Here is a 24,357-nt window from a genome sequence, read left to right on the forward strand (position 1 = left end):
GTTCTTGCCTAGGATGGAGAACATGTCACTTTCACACAATCATATACATTATTCTGGTTATTTCATTTTATCTTATGTCCCCACAAATTAGTTAAATCAATCGTCTCATGAGTATGTGGGATGAAGAGAGAGAATTGATACTGCCACAATTTACAAAGGGGAATCAGTCAACTGTGTCTAGCCATTTTAACACTTGGAAATGGTATTCAGGAGGAAAGGCATAGGTTCCAGCTGTTGTCCCTCTGCGAACCATTTCAAATTTGAGAAGAAAACAACTTTAAGAAAATTCATCTTTTGGGAGAAATTGGAGAGAGGGAGTTATTATATTCTCTCTATATATATTTTAGAGAGTTTGTGTGTTTGTGTCTCTGTCCATCCATCCATGAGTCCATTAATCTGTGAGTCCATTTGTTCAAGAACTCCCTCTAAGCAGTAAGAGCTACGGCCAAATTTGGCATGCAGCTTCCTCTTAGCATAACTTAAAGCAAGACCAGAGTTTGGTTATGCCAGAAAAATAGGATGTGCTTGGAATTCAATTGTCACCTGATGGCTGCCTTTTCTGTTCATTCTCTTTGAAATAGATGTACCCAATGTACAGCCTATGGACTGTGCATCCACCAAAGCATTTCATAAGGCCTGATGTCTTCTTCAACACAATATATTACGATCTGATTCATTCACATTTTGTCGTTATATTTACATCATTTTAGTATGCATTATGTAAATAGGTTTTATTGAACATAGGTTGTTTCTATCCAAATAGATAGGAAGCAAGTTGAACTTAAAATATAAATCAATGGAGGTGACTTTAAATCTTATTATAATATGTAAAAACTGTTTGTCTAGGTCGTGCTTAGGTAACATGGCCCTCGTGTGTAATAAGGCTGAGTACCAGTTCTTTGAAGCATCTGGTTCTGGCCCCTATCAGAAGATCGGATACTGGGCTGGATGGACCATTGGTCTGACCCAGTGTGGCTGTTCTTGTGTTCCGCTACTGCACATCTGAAATTCTTTCATACTCAGCATATTCTACTCAATTTTTTTATCTTATGATGCATATTAATTACCGGTAAATGAAATTGATGTCTACTATACTTTAGGCTTCCACCAGTGCCCTAGTTTCATTTGGATAACTTATTTTCTGGGGTATTAAGATAAGCATGTAATTAATAAAGCTGACCAAAATGTGCTGAATTGAATTCAGATGATGGAAAGCACTGCCATTTCTGTCAAGTAAGAAACATTTAGGCTTTGAAAAATGAAAGACAGTCTGAAAAGTCCACATTTGAGCTCAACTCTAGAATCTGGAACAGTGAAGCTCTACAGAAAACTCCTCTATGTAGTAGAATCTAAGTGCAAAGAGAAATAGGGGAAAACAAGACTTATTCCTCTAATTACCTGATTATGAACAAAGATAGATTAAGGACTTTCCAAACACATTTTTGAAAAACAAAATTATAAAACAAAAAACAACAGACATCCCTGAGTTAGTTTTTTAGATAAAAAAAATCTAAACTACTTTGTATTGTAGTTGTTACTGTAGTTCAGCGGTCTTGTCCACCTCTGCTTAATGCTGGGCAAGCACCAGGCCCAAGGGTCATCCAATGGAATTCAAAGAGTTCCCAAAGAGTAACGTTTACAATCTAGCTACAAATGGTTAAAGGAAATATTATCTTCCTTTTAGAGGGAGAAACTGAGGCATATATTTCAAGTCTTATAGAAAGTCTGTGGCACAGTCAGGATCTAAATCCCATTACGTGCCTTAATCATCCTTCCTCTCACTTAGTAAGAAATACAAAAAAACTATTTAATTGTGTAAAATAAAAATGGAACTTAATATCTATATTTGAAATGTTATGTGATGGAAAGCCTCTTATGTGAGAGGGTATATTTTAAAATGAAAATAATTTGGGAACTTTCATTACTTCTTGCTAGACATACCACCTTCCCTCTTTGGAACTAGCTCCCATTCATTGCTTGTGAATCCTGAGTTTGAAGTTTGTATCACATTGCAAAGCCTTTCCTGTTCAGTCAGGTCACACTTTGTTTTTCTCTGGTTCATTGACTTTTAATAGAGGGTGGGATAGTTTATGGGCTCAGTATGCTTGAATAAATACAACTTATGGTTGTCTTGAGTACAACCATAAGTTGGCACTGGATAAGATCATAAGTAAAGATATCAATGTATGACAAATATTGACAAACAATCAGGTTTTTTCTTCTTCTAGACAATGTGGTGATGTGTCTTATTCACAATGGGTGAAATTTAGTCTACATGAGGCCTATTCACCTGTTAAATTTCACCTACATAGAGGGCTTCACGTGTACTTAAGTACTCTTTGCCCTTATCCTCTGAAGAAAGGTAAACTTCAGTCGCTGCTACAAGTAAATTATATGTGTTTTTTTAAACATACAGATTGAACCTCCCAAATCTGGGACTCTCTGGTCTGGCAACATCCATGGTCCGGCAGGGCCACAGATGTTGCTGGACCAAAAATCCCTGGAGGCGGGTGTGGGAGCCAGCCTAAGTCTAATTGCGTTTAAAGAAGACTTAAGCACCTAATTCATGTAAGTGCTTGAGCAGAGTTTCTCCTATATAAACAGTTAAACAGTAATGCAATTTTTTTTGACACTGCTTACAATTTTATTACTGAAATTACGCTATATAAGGAAAGAGAGGGAGAGCAATAGGAACTACTGCTATGAATAAATGGAAGCCCAAGTCCATTGTGGCCTTACCAAGCCAGTTCTCCTGGATCACACAGGCAAAAGAATTTCACATAGTCACTCCTGAATCAAGATGACATCTTGTCGTTGAACCAGAGAATGTTTTTTTACACAGGCATCAAATTAGATCCATTCCCAACACTACTTTTTCCTGTCATTCCCTGACGCCATTTCAAAAATAAAGCAAATGTAATGTAAAATCCTTTAAGCATTTTTAGTTACCCTTTGCACTTGAACCCTTGGTACTAGAAGGAAGAGCCTATTTGTTCAGAAGAGCTCAAGTGTTCATACACAAAGGCTACGTCTAGACTACAAGCCTCTTTCAAAAGAGCTTCTTTCAAAAGAGAGCATCTAGACTACAAGCAGATTTTTCGAAAAAGCGACTCACTTTTTCAAAAGAGAGTCTAGATGCTCTCTTTCGAAAAAGCACAGGTTGCATTCAATAGCGCCTTTTTTTGAAAGAGAACTTTCGAAAAAAGGCGTTATTCCTCATAAAATGAGGTTTACCGCAATCGAAAAAATTGCTGTGTTCTTTCGATTTACTTTCAAAAGAACGTGGCTGCAGTCTAGATGCAGGGGAAGTTTTTTTGAAAAACCCTGTAGTCTAGACACACCCAAAAAGTAGAAAAGTGTTTGTTCCTACTGAACAGCGAAACTCTTCATTTCCAGAATAACAGAGAGGTGCTTGAAGCAAATAAAACAATTCTTATGAGATGGAAACCCTCCATCCATGTGCTTAATGGAGTTCATCTTCCAGTAAATCAGAACAAAACTTTACATGATAACATTTGTCTCTCTCTCTCTCTCTCTCTCTCTCTCTCTCTCTCTCTATATATATATATATATATATATATAAACAATGTAGGACTTGGCAGCAATTCTCACACAGCCTTTTGCTGCATGAGACCGGGAGCTTCACTCCCTTGGCCTTACACCTGGTATAACACTAGCAGCCAACTCAGAACATCAACTGTAAAATGCTACCAACATGCAAGGCAGGGGAGAATAAGGCCCTAAAAGTTTAGGGACAAATATCTGCAGCAGAGCTGCTAATCCCACTTGAAAGGATGGGCTCATGTCCAATTATAGTTTTTTTCCAGGCAGCTGGGAAAGCCATTATACCAAGGGCAATCAGAATGGTGCAGCAGTGATAATCCTGAAAGCATTTAGGAAATCTTTGATTAAATGATATACTGGGCAAAGAATAAAATTGCTTCTCTATCTGGAGGGCTGCATGGTTGGTTTTTAATTAAAATGAATTAATATGGTGTTCTCATTTGTAAAATGAAAATGAAAGGGAAAAAAAATAAAGCAAAGGCATTTAAGACAGGAAAACACCCATTGATTTTTTTTCTCTTTTGCCTGATTGTTGCTGCTCTGTCATAAAATCTCTTTTGTTTCCTAGAGTAATCAAGTTGATTAAAATCCTGTAAAGAATTAAACAGCTGCACAGACCTCCAAACCTACATTGGAATGTCTCTTCTCCAATGTGTGTGCATTGTCCTTTCAACTGCTTTGTTTTTAAATTATTCTTTTCCCTTCATTACGGCTGAAAGCCTATTACTAGATTTATTAAAAGAAAGCTGAATAACTGCACGGGTAAAAACACACGGATTGCCTCAACACATGTTGTTCTTGCAAAGATTATTGTACTTGCATTTCTAAACTGCTGGCTGCTGCTGAACTGAAAACAAAGCCTGGAATAATAATAATAAAAAGACTTGCTGAACTAAAAGAAAATGTCATGTTTTCACTCTATTCAATGTTGATTAGTTAAAATAGCCTGAATTAGTTGGTTTGGGTTTTACTCACTAAGGGACAGAGTGTTGCACCATAAGGCTACGTCTACACTGGCATGATTTTCCGAAAATGCTTTTAACGGAAAAGTTTTCCGTTAAAAGCATTTTCGAAAAAGCACGTCTAGAGTGGCAGGACGCTTTTCCGCAAAAGCACTTTTTGCGGAAAAGCATCCGTGGCCAATCTAGACGCACTTTTTCGCAAAAAAGCCCCAATCGCCATTTTCGCCATCGGGACTTTTTTGCAGAAAACAGTACTGTGCTGTTTACACTGGCCCTCTTGCGCAAATGATTTGTGCAAGAGGGCTTTTGCCCGAATGGGAGCAGCACAGTATTTCCGCAAGAACACTGACAATCTTACATGAGATTGTTAGTGTTCTTGCAGAAATTCAAACAGCCAGTGTAGACAGCTGGCAAGTTTTTCCGCAAAAGCAGATGATTTTGCAGAAAAACTTGACAGTCTAGACACAGCCTAACACTAGAGCAGTTGTGGGCAACCTGGGACCCATGGGCTGGATGTGGCCCATTGGGATTCTTCGTGAGGCTCATGAGACATTTGTTTACTGTTGGTCATGCCAGATTCCACTGGTTTCCATCTGTGTAGGGTTTTTTTTCCTATCAATATTAATAAAGTGACACATATGTAAAGCAAGAACACAGGGAAGGTGCATGCTGATTGCACACAACATTGACTGAGAGAGCCGTGTACTCCCTCTGTATCCAAAGCGCTACTACAGTTCAATCTGCACAGCCTGCACATTCTAAGTGTGCAAGTGCAGTTAGCAAAACTACCTTATCCTGAGAGACCATCTTGGTTATGACAATCTCGTGGCCCACTGAGATGAAGGAGGGCCACTCGTGCAGCCTACTCACTAGCCTAGGCTGCCCTGTACTGTCCTAGAGCTCCTTAAGAGTCTTCTCAGAGCTCCAGGACAGGAACGGAACAGTGCTGGATCTGCTATTCCTGTTACACTGTATGTCACAATCCACTTGAGACACAAGGTAGATGAGATAATATCTTTTATTGGTCCAACTTCTGTGCGGTGAGAAAGAAAAGCATACATAGTGCTCTCTTACCAAGAAGTTGGTCTGATAAAATAAATTACCTCACCCACCTAGTCTGTAGACTATCCTGGGACTGACACAACTACAACAATGCATAACGACAGCTGAACCACTGCATGAGTAGCGGGGGGTGGAGGGGGAGAGGTCAAGTGCACTTCCTTTCCACTTTCAACTGCCCCTTATAATTTGTGTGGGGGAGGAGGTGGAGAGAACATATTAGTCTTGATCTGCTAGACATTAATTTCTTGTTGGATTGGATGTGCTATTGGCTTAGGTGAAGTTATAAAGTTTGCTTTAGTAAATGTTACTTGAAACATGTTGTGAGGTTGAAAACACCCATAAGCGGCCCTTCCAGGTACAACTGTAAAAAGGCCAAAAATGTGAATGGTTTACTGAGGAAATGAACAAGCACAAGGATTACCCCTAGGAACTGTGTGCAATAGAAACCTCTCAGAGATATCACCACACACTGGGAACAGTTAATTTCTGAAAAATTCTGCATTGTACAGTGGCACAGAATTGGCCCAGGCATAATCATGGGCTAATCTTACTCAATTGTTGTTGTATCATGCTCCCATATTAATACTCATACCAAGTTCTAAATGTTCAGAGGTGAGTACTTATCAGCTTTGGAGGAGGTCTTCATCTAATAACTTTATGAACTCAAATACTCAGTTTCAAAACCTCAAGTAAAGCAAAATATACAGTACAATACTGCAATCATCAACAATACACAATTTTTAATAAGGAGCACAGGTTTCAATTATTTCATTATGGATGAGTTGTTACGATATGTCTACTGAGAAGTGAAGGGTTTAATTTAAATGATATGAAGTTTCTAATACTGTCTCTGATGCTCATTAGTTAAAACTTAGCAGAGTCCTTAGCAGCAGACTACACGTCTTACTGAGAATGCCTCAGTTGAGTTAATAATTGTGCAGCAATCTGGAATGTGGGCAATAAACTGTGACACATCAAAACCAAAGATATAAGAGTATGTGGGAAATTAATGACAGTATTTTTATATGTGGGAAGGTTTTAATAGCTATCGTAAATGACAAACCTGGTTAAAGCTGATAGGTGTATTAAGCACCCTCCACTCAGGTAACAGGGAAGGAATAATTAAATGCCCTTTTGTGTGGGAATAGCTGAATAACTAGAAGCCACCATCCATAGCCTTGGTAACATGATTACAAAAATGATTAGAACAGTTGCCATATGAGGACAGATTAATAAAACTTTGGGATTTTTCATCTTAGAAAAGAGACGACTAAGAGGGATATGATATAAGTCTATAAAATCACAGCTGGTGTAGAGAAAGTAAATAAGTAAAAATTATTTGCTTGTTCCCATAACATTAGAACTAGGGTCACCAAATGAAATTAATAGGTAGACAGTTTAAAACAAACAAAAGGGAGCATTTCTTCATACAACGTACAGTCAACCTGTGGAACTCTTTGCCAGAGGATCTTAGGAAATCCAGGACTTTAATAGGGTTCAAAAAAGAGCTAGACACATTCATGGATGATAGGTTCACCAATGGCTATTAGCCAGAAATGGTGGACAGAAATGGTGTCCCTAACCTCTATTTGTCAGAAGTGGGGAAAGGGGATGGATCACTTGATAATATCCTCTTCTATTCTTTCCCTCTGGGGCCCCTGGCATTGGCCACTGTCGGAAGACTGGATAATGGGCTAGATGGGCCTTTGGCCTGACCCAATAAGGCCATTTTTATATAACATGCCAGAGTCTGAGAAACTAAGTCATGTAGACCAAGAGACTTCCAAGGGGATTGACCGTCAAGACAAGAGCTGGGAGATTCATTGGTTGCAAGCAAGAGTGAGAGCACAATCAGAAAACTAGCTGACAGTGAGAGAAGTGGTGGAAAGGAGGGTCCAGAGGGGGGAACAGAGAAAAAAGTCCTTAAAGAACAGAACTTTCTGGAAAAGCAGACTTGGAAATTATAAACAAGAAATCTACCTCCTGTTTGTTCTTTCTATGACATGGATGTATATTCCTTGCAAATAAACAGGATTGCACTAAAGAAATATCTGACTTGTTTCTCCTCCTAACCTGGCAAGATGCCAATATTGGCTAAACCACATGGGCCAAAAAAAGGCAACATTATAGACTACCAGAACATCTTTTAAAAAATATCTCTGGTGTAAACTGGTTTGTCTGGTACATTTAAGAAAAAAAATGTTTTATTCAACACTTAACTTTGAGCACTTTCATAACTTCCAGGTGACTGAATCTATTATATGCTTCTACATTTAAACTTCTGCTGCTTATTGAAACAAATGGGATCCTGGCAACCTGATATTAACCATCATTGTCAGTTCTTATAGAAAGGGGCTGGTTACTCAAGTAAAATTTGGGATAAAAAATGCCTAAAACCCGCTTTTGAATTTTTTCCCCTATCTTATTTATACAGGACTGACATGTTTTACTCCCTGCCTGTCCAAATATCAGTTCAAAAAGCACCTAGGGACCTGCTGAATTTCCACACCATGTTTTCTGGAGCCTGTCTCATTAACCTCAAACCAATTGCTATATAAAAATATAGATTCTAATAAAAAAATCAAATGAAGGTCTTAATGCTAGGATGGCTTATGGATCATTAATATTATATCATAACTGTTTCTGTGAACAGATTACTGTAACACATCTAGATTCTTTCTATTGCTAGCTTTGATACAGTTAATAAAACATGGTGCTGTGTTGGCAGAATTGCTTGGGAATATCTCATTTAAAAAAATACATATCAAATTTAAAATTTGATAACATTATCTTTTTTATTGAAGCAAGTTCCTACCATAACAGATAAGCTGTAGATTGCTTAAGGCATTTAAAAACATAGCTCTGTGGGAGGGATGCTCCTAGCTTCTGGAAGTTCAGCAAATCAAGTAGTTTGTCAATTACAAGGGCCCTAATCCTACTTCTATATCTGCTGGTTTGCATACTTGTGGCTATGCAGAGTCCCATTTACTCCCCACAAGCTCACACATTATACCCAATAACCTATTTCCAAACATACATTATCTTTTATTGTAATTTAACTCTTTTGACTGCAGACTTAGATGGGATGTAGATTAAACAACAAAAGAGGGGAAAATGTGAAGATGGTCATGAATATTAACATTTTTGAAAGGTTCTATTGAAGTTGGGGGGACATAGTGAGTTAATCTTAGGGGATATCTATACTACCCGTTGAATCAACAGGCAGCAATCGATCCAGCAAGTGGTCAGCTTATTGTGGCTAGGCGAGACACAATACATTGACCATCAAGCACTCTCCATTGATATTCCGCCAGAATGAGAAACACGGATGAAGTTGATGGGAGAGTGTCTATCATCAACTCACCACAGTGAAGACATGGCGGTAAGTAGCACGTCAACTTTACCTACGTTTTTCATGTAACTGAAGTTGCATAATTTAGATAATTGGTCCATGGTAGTGTAGAATAGGCCTACATTTTTTAAAAAAAATACTGAGTTGTTGCATCTTGTTTTAAATTAGGCCCTGATCCAATAAATATTTATGCACAGGGCTAGTGTTAGGAACTCAGTGGTGCTAGATAAGTATATAAAGCTGTATGGCAGTGCACATGTGTCTCCACAGGACTGGAACCTTAGACCAAGATTCAGGCAAAGACTCTACATATGAGTTAGCACCTAGCACAATGCAGAAGGGGGGAGATGTCTGATCCTGATTGGAGCCTCTGAGCACTACCATAATAGAACTAATAAACAATTGTAACCTTGAAATCCTGATACCACGTAGCCATGGAGCCATGCATGTTCCTTATTACCTTTTACAAACACTGGATATTACATATATTACATTTTATAATTTAAAATGGTCAAATCTCCAAACACCTTTGACTGTAAAGCACACACAGGGAGATTTTTAATCAATATGGCTTTTTTATGGATTGTTTGCATTTTAAATAGGGAATACAACAGACTAACTAGGAACATGAAAAAACATAACCAGACAAGACTTTTTATGTCAACGGCCTCTTGAATCATCAGATTTTAATATTTCTTTTGAGATAATTACATAGTTCACAGTAATATAATAGACCCTGAAATGTTTGACTAGTTGAATACAACTTTATGAAAAATGCTACATAACTTTCTAAATATTTCACATAAATCAGATATTTAGCATATACATTTTATTCCTAATTTTACAATGTAAAAGTTGAACAACATAGGATCAAATAGATGGAAGTTGGTTGGGTTTAAACTAACCAACTCTGCTCCAACTCAAGGTGCAATCACTTATACACAGGTCACTTTACATTCATGACTAATACAATTGTGTCTTCACTGGCATTATTTATGTGTAATGCTCCTCCTCCCCATAAAACCTGAAGGTACAAAGATTAATGCACATGCATCACTTTGCACATTGAGTAGTCCCACGAAGATCAATAGACCTACTCACAGTGTGCAAAACTGAAAGCGTGCACAAGTCTTTATAAAATCAGGGATTAATTCTTTTCAAAGACAAGAACCCAAATGTGCATTAGCGAAAAAAATATTTTTTATTTTTCTTGGAACAAAAGACTATCTCTTCAAGTTCACACAACTCAGTCTGCATGTGCAGTATACAATTTTCTCCATTTACCTAGAACCAAACATTTAAACATTGGACGACAAACATATTAACAATGGTAAAAGCATGTTAAAACAACACTAATAGGAATACTTCCAGCTAGCCATGGAAAATACAGTCACATCTGTTGAGGAGAGATTTTTAAAAATATTATCTGAAAACTTATCCAGAATTTAAAAGCTGCAGCAGCTAAATGTGTTTGAGGAAGTCATTTGGCAGAATAGATATAGCTGGTGGACTGTCAATATTACACTTGCTATAGCAAGACACTGGTGGTATGCAGGCACAATAGGAATGCAAATCAGGACATGTAATGGGCTGTGTTCACTGCTGTGGAGCCTTCTGTTGGCCATTCCGGGAATTATCTCTCATTCAATAGTGCGGCCTTCTTAGGTAGGGTCTCACATCTGCTCCTGTCCCACATTCCTCCCCAGACTGCGACATCCTCTTCTGGACACAGTCCTCTGGCTGTGCCTCACTCTATCATCTCCCCCACATGTGCCTTAGACTACGTCTAGACTGCAAGCCTCTTTCAAAAAAGAGCATCTAGACTGCAAGCAGATTTTTCGAAAGAGAGTCCCCTCTACCACTAACACCCTCTCAGCCCTCCTAGCAATGCCTCAATCCTACATAACCTTCCTGGTGCTGCTTTTAACCCCTTCTCCTCTCTGGCTATATCTAGACAAGGGAACGTGTCTGCTCTTCTGATATTTTTTGTGGAAGAACATACGCGCTCTTTTGGAAGGCCTGAATTCCTTATTTTATGAGGAATAAGGGCTCTTCCGAAAGACAAAGTTTTTCTCAAATTTGGTCCAGTGTAGACGGGCCAAATTTTGGAAAAAACCTCTTCTGAAAAAACAATCAGAAAAAGCTATACAGATTGCAGAGTGCAATTTGCGTAACTTTTTCAAAAAAAAAGCGCGTCAGTCTAGACGTAGCGTCAGTGTGGGACAGTTACCCCACCACCTAGCTATAAAAGGGACCACTGACATAATGGTAATAAGAGGAAACATCAGAAAGCATTATTATAATTCTCTGTAACACTTTTTAAGAATGTGCTTAATTGTCTTTTGTTCTGCTTTCTTCTAGCTATTAGGCAAGCAATTGAACATCAATTATGGGCATCAGCAATGTGGTTTAGACTAAAATATAATCCAGTGAATCAAGGTGGCCCCACTGGCAGTAAGAGTAACCGTGTGTTGCCACATGGGAAAGAGCTGATCCTAGAAATGCCCAGGATCAGAGAAAATGACATTTAATGAGGCAAAAAGGACATTATACACCTTTAAAGAGGCGGCAGCATTGGCATAATAGAGGAATTCTGTACTCGTCAACTTGTTCCATTGGAATCAATGAGCCATAATCTAAATATAGACATCCTTCAGTCTCAAGAGGCCATGGATATGTGCCCTGAGAAGTAAAGAATTTACTGAATTGGTTTTGTGGCAGCCATGAATGTGGCTGAAGAGACCCACTTGAGAGAGTCAATCTGCCTTATCTGTAACTCTGTCACAATGTTTCAAACCATTGCCCTTTGACATCTGCAAGTTATTTTCTCCTGTGCTAAGCTGGACTGCTTCCTCTTGCAATTCTGGAGACCTTTGTTAAGCTCTTGTTTCAAAGGCTGCAGGCATGAGTATGATCTTCTCATTTGTCCATATTCATGACCATTTCTTTGAGGTCTCACTTGCAAACACCCTTGAAATGAAATTTTGGGCATCCTTTGGGGATTTTTCCAGATGCCAATTTACTATAGGTGATATACTTTGGGATATGCCCATCATTCATTTGGCACACCTGCTCAAGCCAGTAGAGTTATCTCTGGTTGAGAAGTATTGCATGCTTGGTGTGCTGGCCCATATGAACACCTCAGTGTCGGTGATTCTGTCCCTCCAGGAGATACCAAAGATTCAAAAAGCAACACATATGAAAGCTGTGGAGCCTCTGTCCCTGTTGAAAGTATAAGGTTCATGTCTCACCCCTATACAAAAGTGTTCTGATAATACATACGTGATACTTGCAGATCTACGTGTGATCTGTCAGTTTTTTCTTTTGCCATACCCTCTTGTTCAGTCTATACATTTTTGTGGCAGCTTTTCCAATGAGAATGTTGAGTTCCATTTCAAAGTAAAGGTTGACTGCGATATGGACCCAGATATATGAATTTCACCACTTCTAGTTCACAGTTGTTGATCCAGATGGAATGTGCTTCCTCAGCTCCTTGGCACATTATGTTAGTCTCTTTTAGGCTTATAAAAAGTTCAAAGTCTTTGCAGGTTGTCCCAGCTGCACAATCAGCAAAGAGGAAGTGTAGAATAAGGTCCTCCCAAATCTTGATTTTAGATCTGAGTCTGACAAGATTCAAATCTTGTGTGCATGTAGATTCCCTCAGTTGAGGAACAAAAATCTGGTTCCAGTAGGAGGGAGAAGAAAATCCCAAACAGAATAGGGGCAAGTACACAATCTTGCTTAATGTCACTACAGATCTGGAAAGCTCCAAAAACAGAACTATCATATTGGACTGTGCCATACATATTTTCATGTTGGTGGTACATCCAGTCTTTTCAAAAAGCACAAATAGTCCACTTCCGTTGACAAAGTCAAAAGCCTTTATGAAATCAATGAAGGCTATGTAGAGGGGCTTTTCTTGTTCTCTATATTTCTCCGAAATAGCTATCTCAGCAAGAAGATCATGTCAATAGCAAACCTTTCCACTCCAAAGCCACACTGTGATTCAGAATAGGTCTGCAAAGGTCTAAAGTCTGTTCAGAACAACTTGGATAAAGGCTTTAATAATAACAAAAGAAATGCCACAACAGTTATTACAGTCTCTCCTGTCACCCTTGTTTTTATAGAGAGTGTTGATGTTGAGAGCTCTCATTTCTTGTGGTACTTCACTTTCTTTCCAGCACAGGCAGAGCAACTTGTGAACATGTTGTACTAGAACAGATTTTCTGCATTTTATAACCTCTGGTGATATGCAGTCTTTTCCAGGAACCTTTCCATTAGGGAGGCCATATATGGCAAGGCTAAACTCCTTGACAGTCGGTTTATCATCAAGTAGGGTCATAGTTGGTTGACGGCTGCATCCATAACAATATTTTCAGGAGACGTAAAGCTAGTGTTCTACTGAGCTATGCATCTGCTTGGTGAAGTCATTGGTTCCTTTCCTGTTGTTGATTTCAATGGGGCTGTCTTCTTTGAAGTTGTATTCTAGGCTTTCTTGATCCCACCATATATGTTTCCAGTGTTTCCTGGATCAGCTACTACTTGGATGCTTTCCATTAAGTGCAACCAATAGTCATTGGCACAGTGTCAAGTACCTTGGTTCTTGCCACTCTCAACGCTTGTCAGGTTTATTCATTTGGGTCTCTTTTGATGTTAGTTTGGACTGTGTGTTTGGACTGTGACTGGTGTCAACACATGAATATTCATTGAAGCAGTTATTGGCCTAGTTTTCCATCTTCCCAAAGACTAATAGAACTGCATCGTAGATTGTGTTCTTCAGGTGTTCCCATTTCAACTGGTCACTTGTGACACAATTATTGGTGTCAAGGGTTTGCTGTAGTATGTTGTTACATTGTTGTGACTTTGTTGACTTTTATAATCTAACTCCCTGGAAAGTCTCACTACTTTGGGCATTATATACCACAAAGACACAAAAGTTTGTTAAAAAATGTAGGCAAAACCTGTGTCCAGTTTCATTTTTCCCTCTCAGAATGGCTACAATTCACAACTAAGATTCACCTGCGGGTCTTTAGTGGCTCTCGCGCCTAAATAATTATTTTACAGGGCAACAACCAAAGTACTGCCTTGGCTATTTCAATAGGAGTTGAGTTTGTATTTTCAGGCTCTAAGAACAGATCACACTGGCTATAGTGAAGCTTCACAGATGTTTGTACATCTACCAGGGCAATCAACTGTGGGATGAGGCCCCCAAGGGCAAACTGAGTTTTAAAAGATCACAGGAAGTCAGCCATTGCAAGCTAAAATCCTGTTTATAGAATAGGTTGCATCCCAATCTCTACGCCAGGAGCTTAGCAATAGTGCTATTTGCTAACAATAGCTTTTTTTAGGGACACAGGAGCTGTGCAGCACTAGACCACAGGCCTCTCTCTAGTCCAATTTCCTGTCTGAGAATGACCTGTACAGAGCCACTTACCCTAGTGGGGCTTTTATACCTCCCTCAAACAGGGAAGTTCCTTACTAACCCCAGGTACTTAGTAGTTGGCTTATATCCTAATGCAGGAAGGTTAATAGACTTTATAGACCAATAGCTAATGATTTAATTCTTTGGTCTATATCACTATGGCATGTCAAAGGTCGATCAAAACTGGTTAATGAAACCCAGTGATGTTAACTATTTGTGTTTTCCTCTTACTTCTACTATGTTTAGATAAACTCAAATGAATAGCACTCAGCCCAACACTCAAACTTGAGCTACAATTTTTTCAATGTCCAAAACAATTTGGCTAACTTTGTTTATTTCATTTTTTGTGCACATCACTTCTGGGCTAAGGCTGGGAGTTGAAGAATGAGTGCTGGGAAGAGGTGATTTTTGTTATATTTATGACCCGGTAGAGCACAAAGGAAAAAAATCTCAAAAGAAAACAGACTATTGTGAAACTGTTTCTGTATTGTCCAGAGATAAGCCTACAGATGAAATTCTGGTCCCATTTATGTAAGTACCAAAACTCCTAGCAACTTCTGTGGGGCCAAGATTTCACCTCTGAACTTTACACTGCTTTTTCAAATAATGTGTGTAACTTCAAAAACTCCACTAACTCCCTGGAAAGTCCACTCCATCTCATCTGAAGAAGAGAGTTTGTATCTGTATACAAAGCTGAACTATATCCCAAAAGCTCATGATCCTATATATTTGTTAGTCTTTAAGGTGCAACAAGACTATCCGTTGTTTCTGAATAATGTCAATATGCATGTCCAGAGCATGAATGTATTCACAAGTCAATTTACTAGAACAAGTAACTTTAAGAGCAACTCTATCATGCATAGAGTCCTATTAATAGAACTTAAACAAGGAGTCCTTATTTCTGTAGTTAAGAGGGCCTTATGAAAAATATTGATCATCTCAATTACAACTTTGGCAGATAACTTCAGGGAAAATTATTACTTTTCAGTGGTGTAGAACTCAAAGTTAGTTGGCAAATATTTTTCTCTTCCTGGAGAAAATTGACTTTTTAGTGAAATGTTTTGGCCAAAAAAAATTTTTATTTAGAAAAGCTGTTGCAGTGCCTCATGGGAGATATAGTTCAGGTCCCTCATGCTCCCATTCTCCTGTCTAGGCTGGGCTCCTTGAGCAAACTATATTTCCCCAGTGCATCACCTCCCCCTCCCCCCATACGAGGCACAGAAAAAAAGACAACTTTAATGAAAATTTTTATTTGATAGAAAATTGGATTTTTGATTAAAGCCGGTTTTGCTGGAAAAAAAATTCAATCAGCCTTACTCAGTAACCTTAACCCCCTGTTTTGATACTGGTAATGTTTTTTTAAGCCAAGCCATTTAAAGGGGAAGATCTTTTTATTAAACTACTACAGTAAAACTTCTGACAACGTGAAATTATTCTTCTATGTAAAAATCAGTTAAATCCTGTACATTATACCTAAAACCCACTTCTATATATTTCCTTGGGCAAGAGATTATTTTGGTTGCCTTTCTTTCCTAACTACTACATAATATAGTTTACCACAATAGAAAACATGCTTTTAAGAATATTATTGGTGGAAATCAGATGAAGGACTTAAGTTGCCTGGTTACATACCCCATCTCGAAATATGTCTTTTGAGGCAAAAAGGACAACATTCAAGATGCTACGCTCCTGAGTCACATCTCCCCTTTAGAGATGGGTGGATGTCACTCCTGTGCAGGGGGCTAGTACAAACAGAGGTGGTGATTGCCCATTAGGGGGCTCCCATGCATACAACACATGAATGGGGGTCTTTACATTTCTTGGGGCACTGAGCAATTGCTCATGAGTAGAGCTCACATTGAATACAAATCTATAAACCACTTATATTTCACTTAAACCCTAGCTTGTAGGGTTCAAGTGGGACGTAGGTACTGCACGGGACTTTCACGAGATGTTAGTGGTGCAGCTTCCTTGTTCAGGCCCTGTATACAAAGGTGAACTATACCCCATATTGCAAGTGTGTGCCTCTTAGGAACAGGAATTAAGGCTACACGTAATAATGCAATCATTCTAGTGTTTCACAGTGACAGGGATTCCCTACCCTCACCTCATTTCCACTCTTAGATTTTCGCCATATGGTGCTATTAAGGCACTCATGAAGGCAGCCCAGGACTTGACAAGTAATTTTTGAGATTAGTCAGTGCAGATGGAAACAATGAGGAGCTGCTTCAACCTCAGGCATTGATCTGACTTCTTAAATTGAATTTATATAAGATCTCATGTCTTAACATCATGGAAAATCATTGATGGCATGCTGTGTAGCCATAACGTATGTTACCAAAAAACTGTATAGCGCACAGGAGATCAGCACTGGCTACATAACAGTTATCATGAAATAAAGAAAATCTGGAAGGACTGAATTTTGTAAGGGAAGATTTTGCTCAGCCTTCCTGCAAAGCAATAGATTAAAATTGTATTCTACATTTAGCTCTATAGATCAGGAAGTAGAATGAGTAATGGCAGCAATCCATCAACAGCAATCTAACCATGGAGTGTCAATTTTTTTCCTGAATCTTCTTTCTCCTGTCTGATTTTTAAAGCTTCCAAATCATAAACAGACAATGGTTAGATTTGTGCAGGTCACCCACCCAGATGATGAAGATGCATTACAAAAAAATAAAATCTCTCCATGCTGCTGAACGTTGCTCTGAAGCTGTAAGCAGAGGGTTAGAGTTCAGAAACAGCACTTTGTATTAAAAAACCCTCTTGGCACCAGATTTAAAAAGACCATCTACCATAGCCGACAGGATTCTGCACCTCTGTTCATAGTTGAATTTACTGGGCAATTGAAAGCTTTACGGAACTCCTCGAAGTTGCTCATTGCACCAATAACTCTAAAGAAAGGAAGAAAACACAATATCGGAGTTTTTTGCAATTATACACTGCAGATCCTGCAAAGTTCTGCTGAAGTTTTAAAGTTCAGATTTTTTTCTATTTGTGGAAGTTAGATTTCTCTTTTCTTTATTCTGAGGCATTGGGAAAGTTTTGAATTTCAGGGAAAGTTTTCCTTTAAATTAACATACGGCCAAAATTGTGTCACCTGAAGCACTGAGAAAGACCTTACTCTGTAAGAAGCTCCAGTGAAGTCAGTGAGGGTGTCCAAATCTAGCTCCTAGCATTCAGGAAAGATGCCAGGCTAATGGAATGAAATTTGTCTTTTGTCACTCAACAAACAAGCGCAGCACAGAAAACAGGAGAACAAATGTCCCTACACCGTCCTGGCAATATGCCTATATCTCAGCCTGAAGAGACCACCTCCAGTAGAGACAACAGTTCCCTCTCTGTATGCACTGAATCCTTGACCTCCCTTTCCTGATTTCCCTTATGAGAGTCAGCTACGATTATTTTACTATTGGTAAAATTGCATTTTGTTTACTTCTAAGTATCTTTAGCCTCTTAGTATTTACCAATGTGAAGTCTAAAATGGTACTAAAACAAGTGAAAACCTGAGCAAATGACACAAGTATATCTACTAAGCAATTAATCGTGTGCTTCTTTCATCCTCAGTCTGCAGTGAAGTAGCACTTTTTCTCCATTCCATACAATCAGCCTTTCAATGTAACTAGGATTGCCAGATGGTTTAACCAAAAATACTGAACACCCACCCTGCCTCACCCCCCCCCCCCCCCCCAAAAAAAAAAGCACCGGGAAAAAAATTCTTTTGAGAAAAAAAAAAAGAGGAGACCAAAGTTGTTAACCAAAAAGAAAGCATGTCCCATTTTGTTTTTCTTTCCAGCCACAAGAAAAGCCCCTGAAGAACCAGGTAAGTGGTGATTGGCAGGGGGGCCTGGCGGGGGGTCCAGGGCGACAGGCGGGGGAGGGGGAGGGGGCGGAGGCAGGCCAGGCCAAGTTGCTGAGCGTTGCCAGGTGGCCGGTATTTTCGCCTCTTGGCAGGAAAAAAAATCAGAAAATACCGGACATTTTAGGTGTCTGGTATTTTCTGAATATTTTTTACCAGACAGGAGGCAAAAATACTGGACACCTGGCAACCCTAAATGTAGCTCAGCACGGTGGGAAAGAAATTCCCATCACACAGATTGGCCTTTCTGCTGGTAGGGATACTTGCAGTGCAAAAAAATTATTAATAGTTTTCTGGGGAGAACTACGATATACTACTAGTCTGCATGTAATAAAGTATCTGTAAACATTCAGATTTCAGATGCATATTTGTAGGGGAGCCTGGATGGCCCTCCCTTGACCAGAACCACAATGTCTGCAGTGGAAGGCCTCGTTCTGACCTTGTCCAAAGTATGGATCTCTAACAAAGCCGCCCTAGGCCTGATTCAAGTCTGGCGCATGCACGCACGCAGACCAGGCCAAAAAGGGTAGGGGGATTCAAGAGTGCTTGCCCAATCATGTGTAACTTGTAAAGAACAGTGAGACCAGGCCAAGAAGAACAGAAACAACCAGAAATTAGTACATCCCATTTTTGATAAGAGAAAAATTCCAGAGACAGTGGAAAAACTATTAATCAAGTTCTTTTGCAATATTTTGGCATAGCAAAATGTATCCTAGATATTGGCATAATAGGCATCTTATGCAAAATGTAGTTGATTGGTAGATATTACTAAAATGACCAAGTCTCGCTTTGCAATAAATTGGGTTTAGTAAGAACAGTCAGTGGGGTTATGTCTAGACTACGTTCTAATTCCTGCGGAATTTACATATCTTCTTCCAATCTTACTATCAAAAGAGGATCTTTTGAAAGTGAAAGTAGTCTGGACGTGGGGTTTTTGGAGTCCCCCCCCCCCCTTTTCGAAAAAAATGCTCTTCCTTAAAAAATGAAATCTACGTGTTTTTTCGAGAAAGGGTTTTTTTCAAAAAATACCACATCCAGACTACTTTCATTTTCGAAAGATCCTCTTTCGAAAGTGAGATTAGAAGAAGCTATGCAAATTCCCACGGAATTCTGTGGGAATTTGCATATCCTGTTCCAAAAAAAAGTAGTTTTGATGTGCCCTGGGAGGGAATAAGCAGGATTGACCCACAGGTCCTGCTTTCAATGTAACTAGAAGGAATGGACCCCTTCACACTGGCGACCCCAGTGCATGGCATTCTTACATGTGGGAATCTACGGAACCACAACCTCCTGCCTGGTACTATAGATAGCTTACGGGTGAAGTGTAAGTGAACTTAGTTATTGTATTATAATAATCTTCTATAACTTGCTTTTGCATTGCTTTGCACTGTATTAATTGCTTTAGCTTTTAAAACTTAAATATTTTAAATTGTATAGTCATTGTTTGTAAGGCCTGTAAAAATTAGACAACTATGTTAATTGCTTAAAACTTGTAATAAATAAGTAAGTGGTTAACTCTCTGGAGTGTCTTGATTCTCTTGGATCTAAAAAACGAACCACACGACAATATTCAGAATCTGCATTTAAAAACTTTGAAGACAGTGGAAATTCTGCTTGCAGTATCAGCCACTTATTTGAGACACAGCTATTACAAATGAATAGCCACTGCTAATTATTGAAAATACAGTTACAGTTAACAAATAGAACTGATGTCAAACAATACAGGGCAACATTACCAAATTCACAGCCAGGCAAAATCTGTCATGGAATGTGTCATGGACTGTGAAATCCAGTGTCCCCTGTGAAATCTGGTCTTTTGTAGGCTTTAATCTATATTATACAGATTTCATGGGGGAGACCAGTATTTCTCAGATTGGGGGTCCTAATCCAAAAAGGAGTTTCAGGGGGATCACAAGAGTATTTTAGGAGGGTCACATATTGCCACCCTTATGTCTGCACTGCTTTCAGACCTAAGCAACTGGAGAGTGGTGGGTGTAGTGTTGACCAGGTGCCCAGCTCTGAAGCAGCAGTGCAGAAGAAGGGTGGTAATATCATATCCATACCACCCTTACTTCTGTACTACTACTTTCAGAGCTGTGGGGTCAGAGAGTGGTAGCTGCTGACTAATAGCCTAGCTCTGATGGTAGTAACACAAAAGTTAGTGTAGCAATACCACAAATCCCATACTATAACTTTGTACCCCCCACAAAATTCCTCTTTGGGTTGGGGCCCCTACAATTACAATGACATGACATTTCAGATTTAAATAGCTGAAATCATGAAATGTAGCATTGCTTAAAATCCAATGACCGTGAAATAGACCAAAATGGACTGTGAATTTCATAGGTTCCTCGTGGCGAGGAAAAATTATCCAAGGATTTTCCATTTGTCATCCATCACCATAGAATCTGAGCACCTTCCATGTAAAATAGATGGCGATAACAACATCCCTCATTGGAATTTCTGGTTCTCCTTTCTTGAGATAAAATCGCTGCTTGAAGTAGGGATTTGGTTTTGATTTGAGAGATTTTAATTCATTTCACAGGTACATCAGTGAAGGAGTACCCATCTTATGGTAAAAAAAAAAAGATGCTTTTTGAAAGAGGAAGATTTTTTAGCATTTCTGTAAAGATGGTCAGATTCTGGATTCACTTAATCTTTTCTGGAAGTTTGTCCCATAACCTGATAACATCAGCAGAAAATGCTTTTGTCCAAAACCACTCTGGTCCTCAAGGACATGGAAACTTTCCATGACCAACCTGAGATTCATAGAGACCAGAGGCAAATGAACTCTTTAGATTCTAGACCTAGACTATGGGACACTTTCCAGAGGAGATCAGAACAAGATCTAGCCTGACCACTCTTCAAGACTAGTGCAAAATCCACATTTTTGCAGAAGCCGATCCTAACTGTGGAAGTGAAGATAATAAAAACATTCAAGTACAAATAAGTAAACCCTAGAATATTGAGAGCAGTGCCACTTTTGCACTGATTCCGTTACAGCTTTCCATGTCCTGTATTTCTGCACTTAGACACTGTATTGTCTGTGTAGGCACCTTAGTAGAGCCATAACTAAGCATTTTAGTGCTGGGGTAAGCACTTATATTTGCAGAAGGTGCAGGAACTAAAGGTGCTGCCCCACCACTGGGCTTGAAGTAATACTAATACCAAACACATGGCTTCCATAGTTTCCATCATCAACATCCCCAATATAAAAATTGTTTCAATACACCTGATTTGCACCCTTTAGAGATATTGGGGAGAGTGGTATGCCGGCTCACAGGTCTCTCCAGATTTTGACCTCCTCTTTAGCATGGGGGATTCCGTGGGGTGCACCTCCATATAGAGCTGTGCCATACAGTTTGAAAACTGTTGCCTCCTGCCAAGAGCTGGTAGATCAGAAGCTGGTAGGAGCCACCTGGCCTGCATGGGGCCCCTGGTGGTGGTAGTCTGCGCACTTCTTGGCTGCCTAACAGCCCTCTCTGCCCTGCTGCCTGAACCAGCTCCCTCTCGTGGCTGGGCTTGCAGTCACATAGTCTGAGTTCTGAGCTTGGCTATGCAAGCCTCATGCTTACCCCGAACCCTGGGGGGCAAGTGCTGCTGACAGGGTGGACTTGCTCTTTCCAGTTCCAGAAATCAGGCCTGTGAGAATGGAGTTACCCCAAGGGTTACCATATTTCAAGTGCCCAAATAGGGGACACTTCCAGGCACAGGTGGAGGGGATATTTGGGGAATGCTGAAAGGAGTACCTGTGGCAAAAGAGGTACCCCCGGGAGATGGACTGATCGTGCTGGGGTGGGATGGGCTGGCTTAACAGGGGAGCTCCAGCTGCTGCTAAGAGGCTGCTACCTATGTGGTACCAGTTTCCCCCCAGCATTGGGAAGTCTGCGCTGGCACTCCAGCCCTGCCCCACCCCCGCTGTTCCACTGTGGGAGTGGAGCACACAAAATCTACTAGCCTGTCTGTTCTGTTCCCTCCTCCGCCGCCACCATCCCCCAGGCTCTGGTGTATGAGGAGGATGTGGGGGATTGTCTTTCTGCTTCTCAGTTGGGGGCTACATCGGTGAGGGTTTGATTTTTCTTTTTTGCTTCTCACTTGTGTATAACTCCCAGCTAATTTCTCTGTGGGTCAGTGGTCCCAGATCCAAAAAATTTTCCCCACCTCTACTCTACCCCATCCCCACCCCACAATTCCTGTATCACTCTTCCCCCCTCTTCTTTTGCCCAGCCTATCTTCCTTCCCCACTCTCCTCCTGCCCTAGCCTCTTCTTTCCCCACTGCCTCTTCCCCTAACTTCACCCCCTTTCTCTAATATGCCCCCTGTGGACACTCATCACTATACAGACAAACCATACAGAGCACCCAGCAAACATAGAAGGGCAAGACGACCAACATTAGGATCAAGGAGGTGATGTCTAGCTACTGAGGCATGAGCACCCTGGAGGACAAGCAGCTCCATACCACCTCCTTCAGTTCCAGACTCCACCTCTATTGTGGGGAGGGAGAAAAGAAGTGGGGAGCAATAGCCCCACTGCCCCACACTATACTCATGAACTCTAGCCAACACTGGTGGGTCTCATCTTTTGCTGCTCCATTCCTGTGCCCTTTCCAGCTCTACACCCTGGACGGTTGCCCCCTCTTGCTACAGGCTAATTATGGCTGTCTTATCTTAAACAGCTATAGTATTAACTCTACCTGAAATGAGGAGGGCTGTGAACTCCAGTATAGATTTGCTCTCTTGCAGACTCTGGTCGGAAGGAATTGCATCTCACCTAATGAAGGGAGGGAAAGACATACATGTGCATTATTTGGGGGACACATTTCCAAAAAGTAGCTGATCCTGATATATGTATTACTATGATATACATGAGATGGCCAGAAACTACACCACGTCCATTTTCTTTCACCTTCATTGACTTCTCGGTCATCTATGTATCTAATTTAAAACCAATCTGATTTTTACACACTCTCCATGGATTCAAGTCTCTAACCACTGTTACTCCCTGTCTGCTCACACAGGTCAGCTAATCCTAGCTTCCTTGCTTGTCCTTTCCCTTGAGATTCACTGAGGATCACCTCTTGTCTTGTGCTACACCATCTGGAACCCCCCGCCCCTCACTCTGTTTAACCACTGTTAATCTTCTTGATTTAAAATCTCTAAAGTGTATCTATTAAGGATGTGACATAATGATGTTTTTTTGTTGATGACTCAGGTATGATTGGGTTATGGAGAATATAGGCAAATACTGAATTATCCCTTTGTCTGCCCCATCAGCTATACCTTACTAGAGCTTGTGAGTTGGTTGAGCACCTAATTCTTTTTATGAAATAAGCTGAATTCAGTGATAGTGCCCATACTGGTGCTTCTTTTCTGAAAGTGTGCTGAATATACTGAGTGCACCAGCAGGCAATCCTAATGCACAGCAAACAAAGTGAACAAACTCACTAAGATTTCTCTCTCCTGCATTGCTTGGTTTCACTAAACAACATACTCAAGATAGCAGACTTAAGACCCATTGCTTTCACTCCAGTAGTCTGGGATTTCAGAAGAAAGACTGACAAACCTCTGAAACCCTACAAATGGGGATATATATGGACCTGTGGTGCTCTGGCACCAGGAATATTTCTGGCCCGGAGCTGGGCTCCATTTAAACTTGCCATTTGGGCCTGCATCCCCTGCCCACTCCCCCTTTGCTTGCCCTGGCCCCACCTGCCACCCCTGGGTAATCTAAATTTCTGGGGAGGAGAAGGAACCATTACCACTGGCAGCACAGAGGGGTTAGAGTGGCTTCTGGTCAGTCGCTCACCCCAGCAGCCAGCATGTGCGTCGCTATGGCCAGGAGTAGAGGGCAGCAGGGTTGCCACACTGTGCACTGCTCTAGAAGTGCACGGAGACCCCTCCCTTCCTTCCCCAACCACAGGGATGCACATGCCAGGAGCAAGCAGTAGAAAGTAGCTGTAACTCTGCTGCACTGCGGGAGGCGGTGGACACCTTCCCCTGGGGCATTTTAACTCACCCTGGATTGGCAGGTGGGGCTGTAGAACACTTGTGGAGAGTGTACAGGATGGCAGGGAGGCTGGGGGAATGTTTGGGGGTGGGGAGAGGAGCGTGGGAATGGGGAGCACCAAGAGACCCT

General features: G+C 40.4%; 1 protein-coding gene across 2 annotated transcripts in view; it reads right to left on the reverse strand.

Moving 5' to 3' along the window:
* Positions 1 to 24,357, reverse strand: part of PHEX (phosphate regulating endopeptidase X-linked) — a 214,720-nt gene that overhangs the window by 52,387 nt on the left and 137,976 nt on the right. The window contains exons 21-22 of one of the 2 annotated variants that reach the window (XM_006128759.4): positions 22,916 to 22,992; positions 10,092 to 17,256 (exon numbers count right to left, since the gene is read on the reverse strand). In XM_006128759.4, the coding sequence (XP_006128821.2) occupies positions 17,154 to 17,256; positions 22,916 to 22,992 (180 nt within the window). In that variant the 3' untranslated portion in view covers positions 10,092 to 17,153. Of the gene's footprint in view, positions 1 to 10,091; positions 17,257 to 22,915; positions 22,993 to 24,357 lie in introns of those variants that run through there. The other variant, XM_075913320.1, reaches the window with a different exon arrangement.

Source organism: Pelodiscus sinensis, chromosome 1 (assembly GCF_049634645.1).
Source record: "Pelodiscus sinensis isolate JC-2024 chromosome 1, ASM4963464v1, whole genome shotgun sequence".
In the NCBI taxonomy this organism is placed as follows: domain Eukaryota; kingdom Metazoa; phylum Chordata; order Testudines; family Trionychidae; genus Pelodiscus; species Pelodiscus sinensis.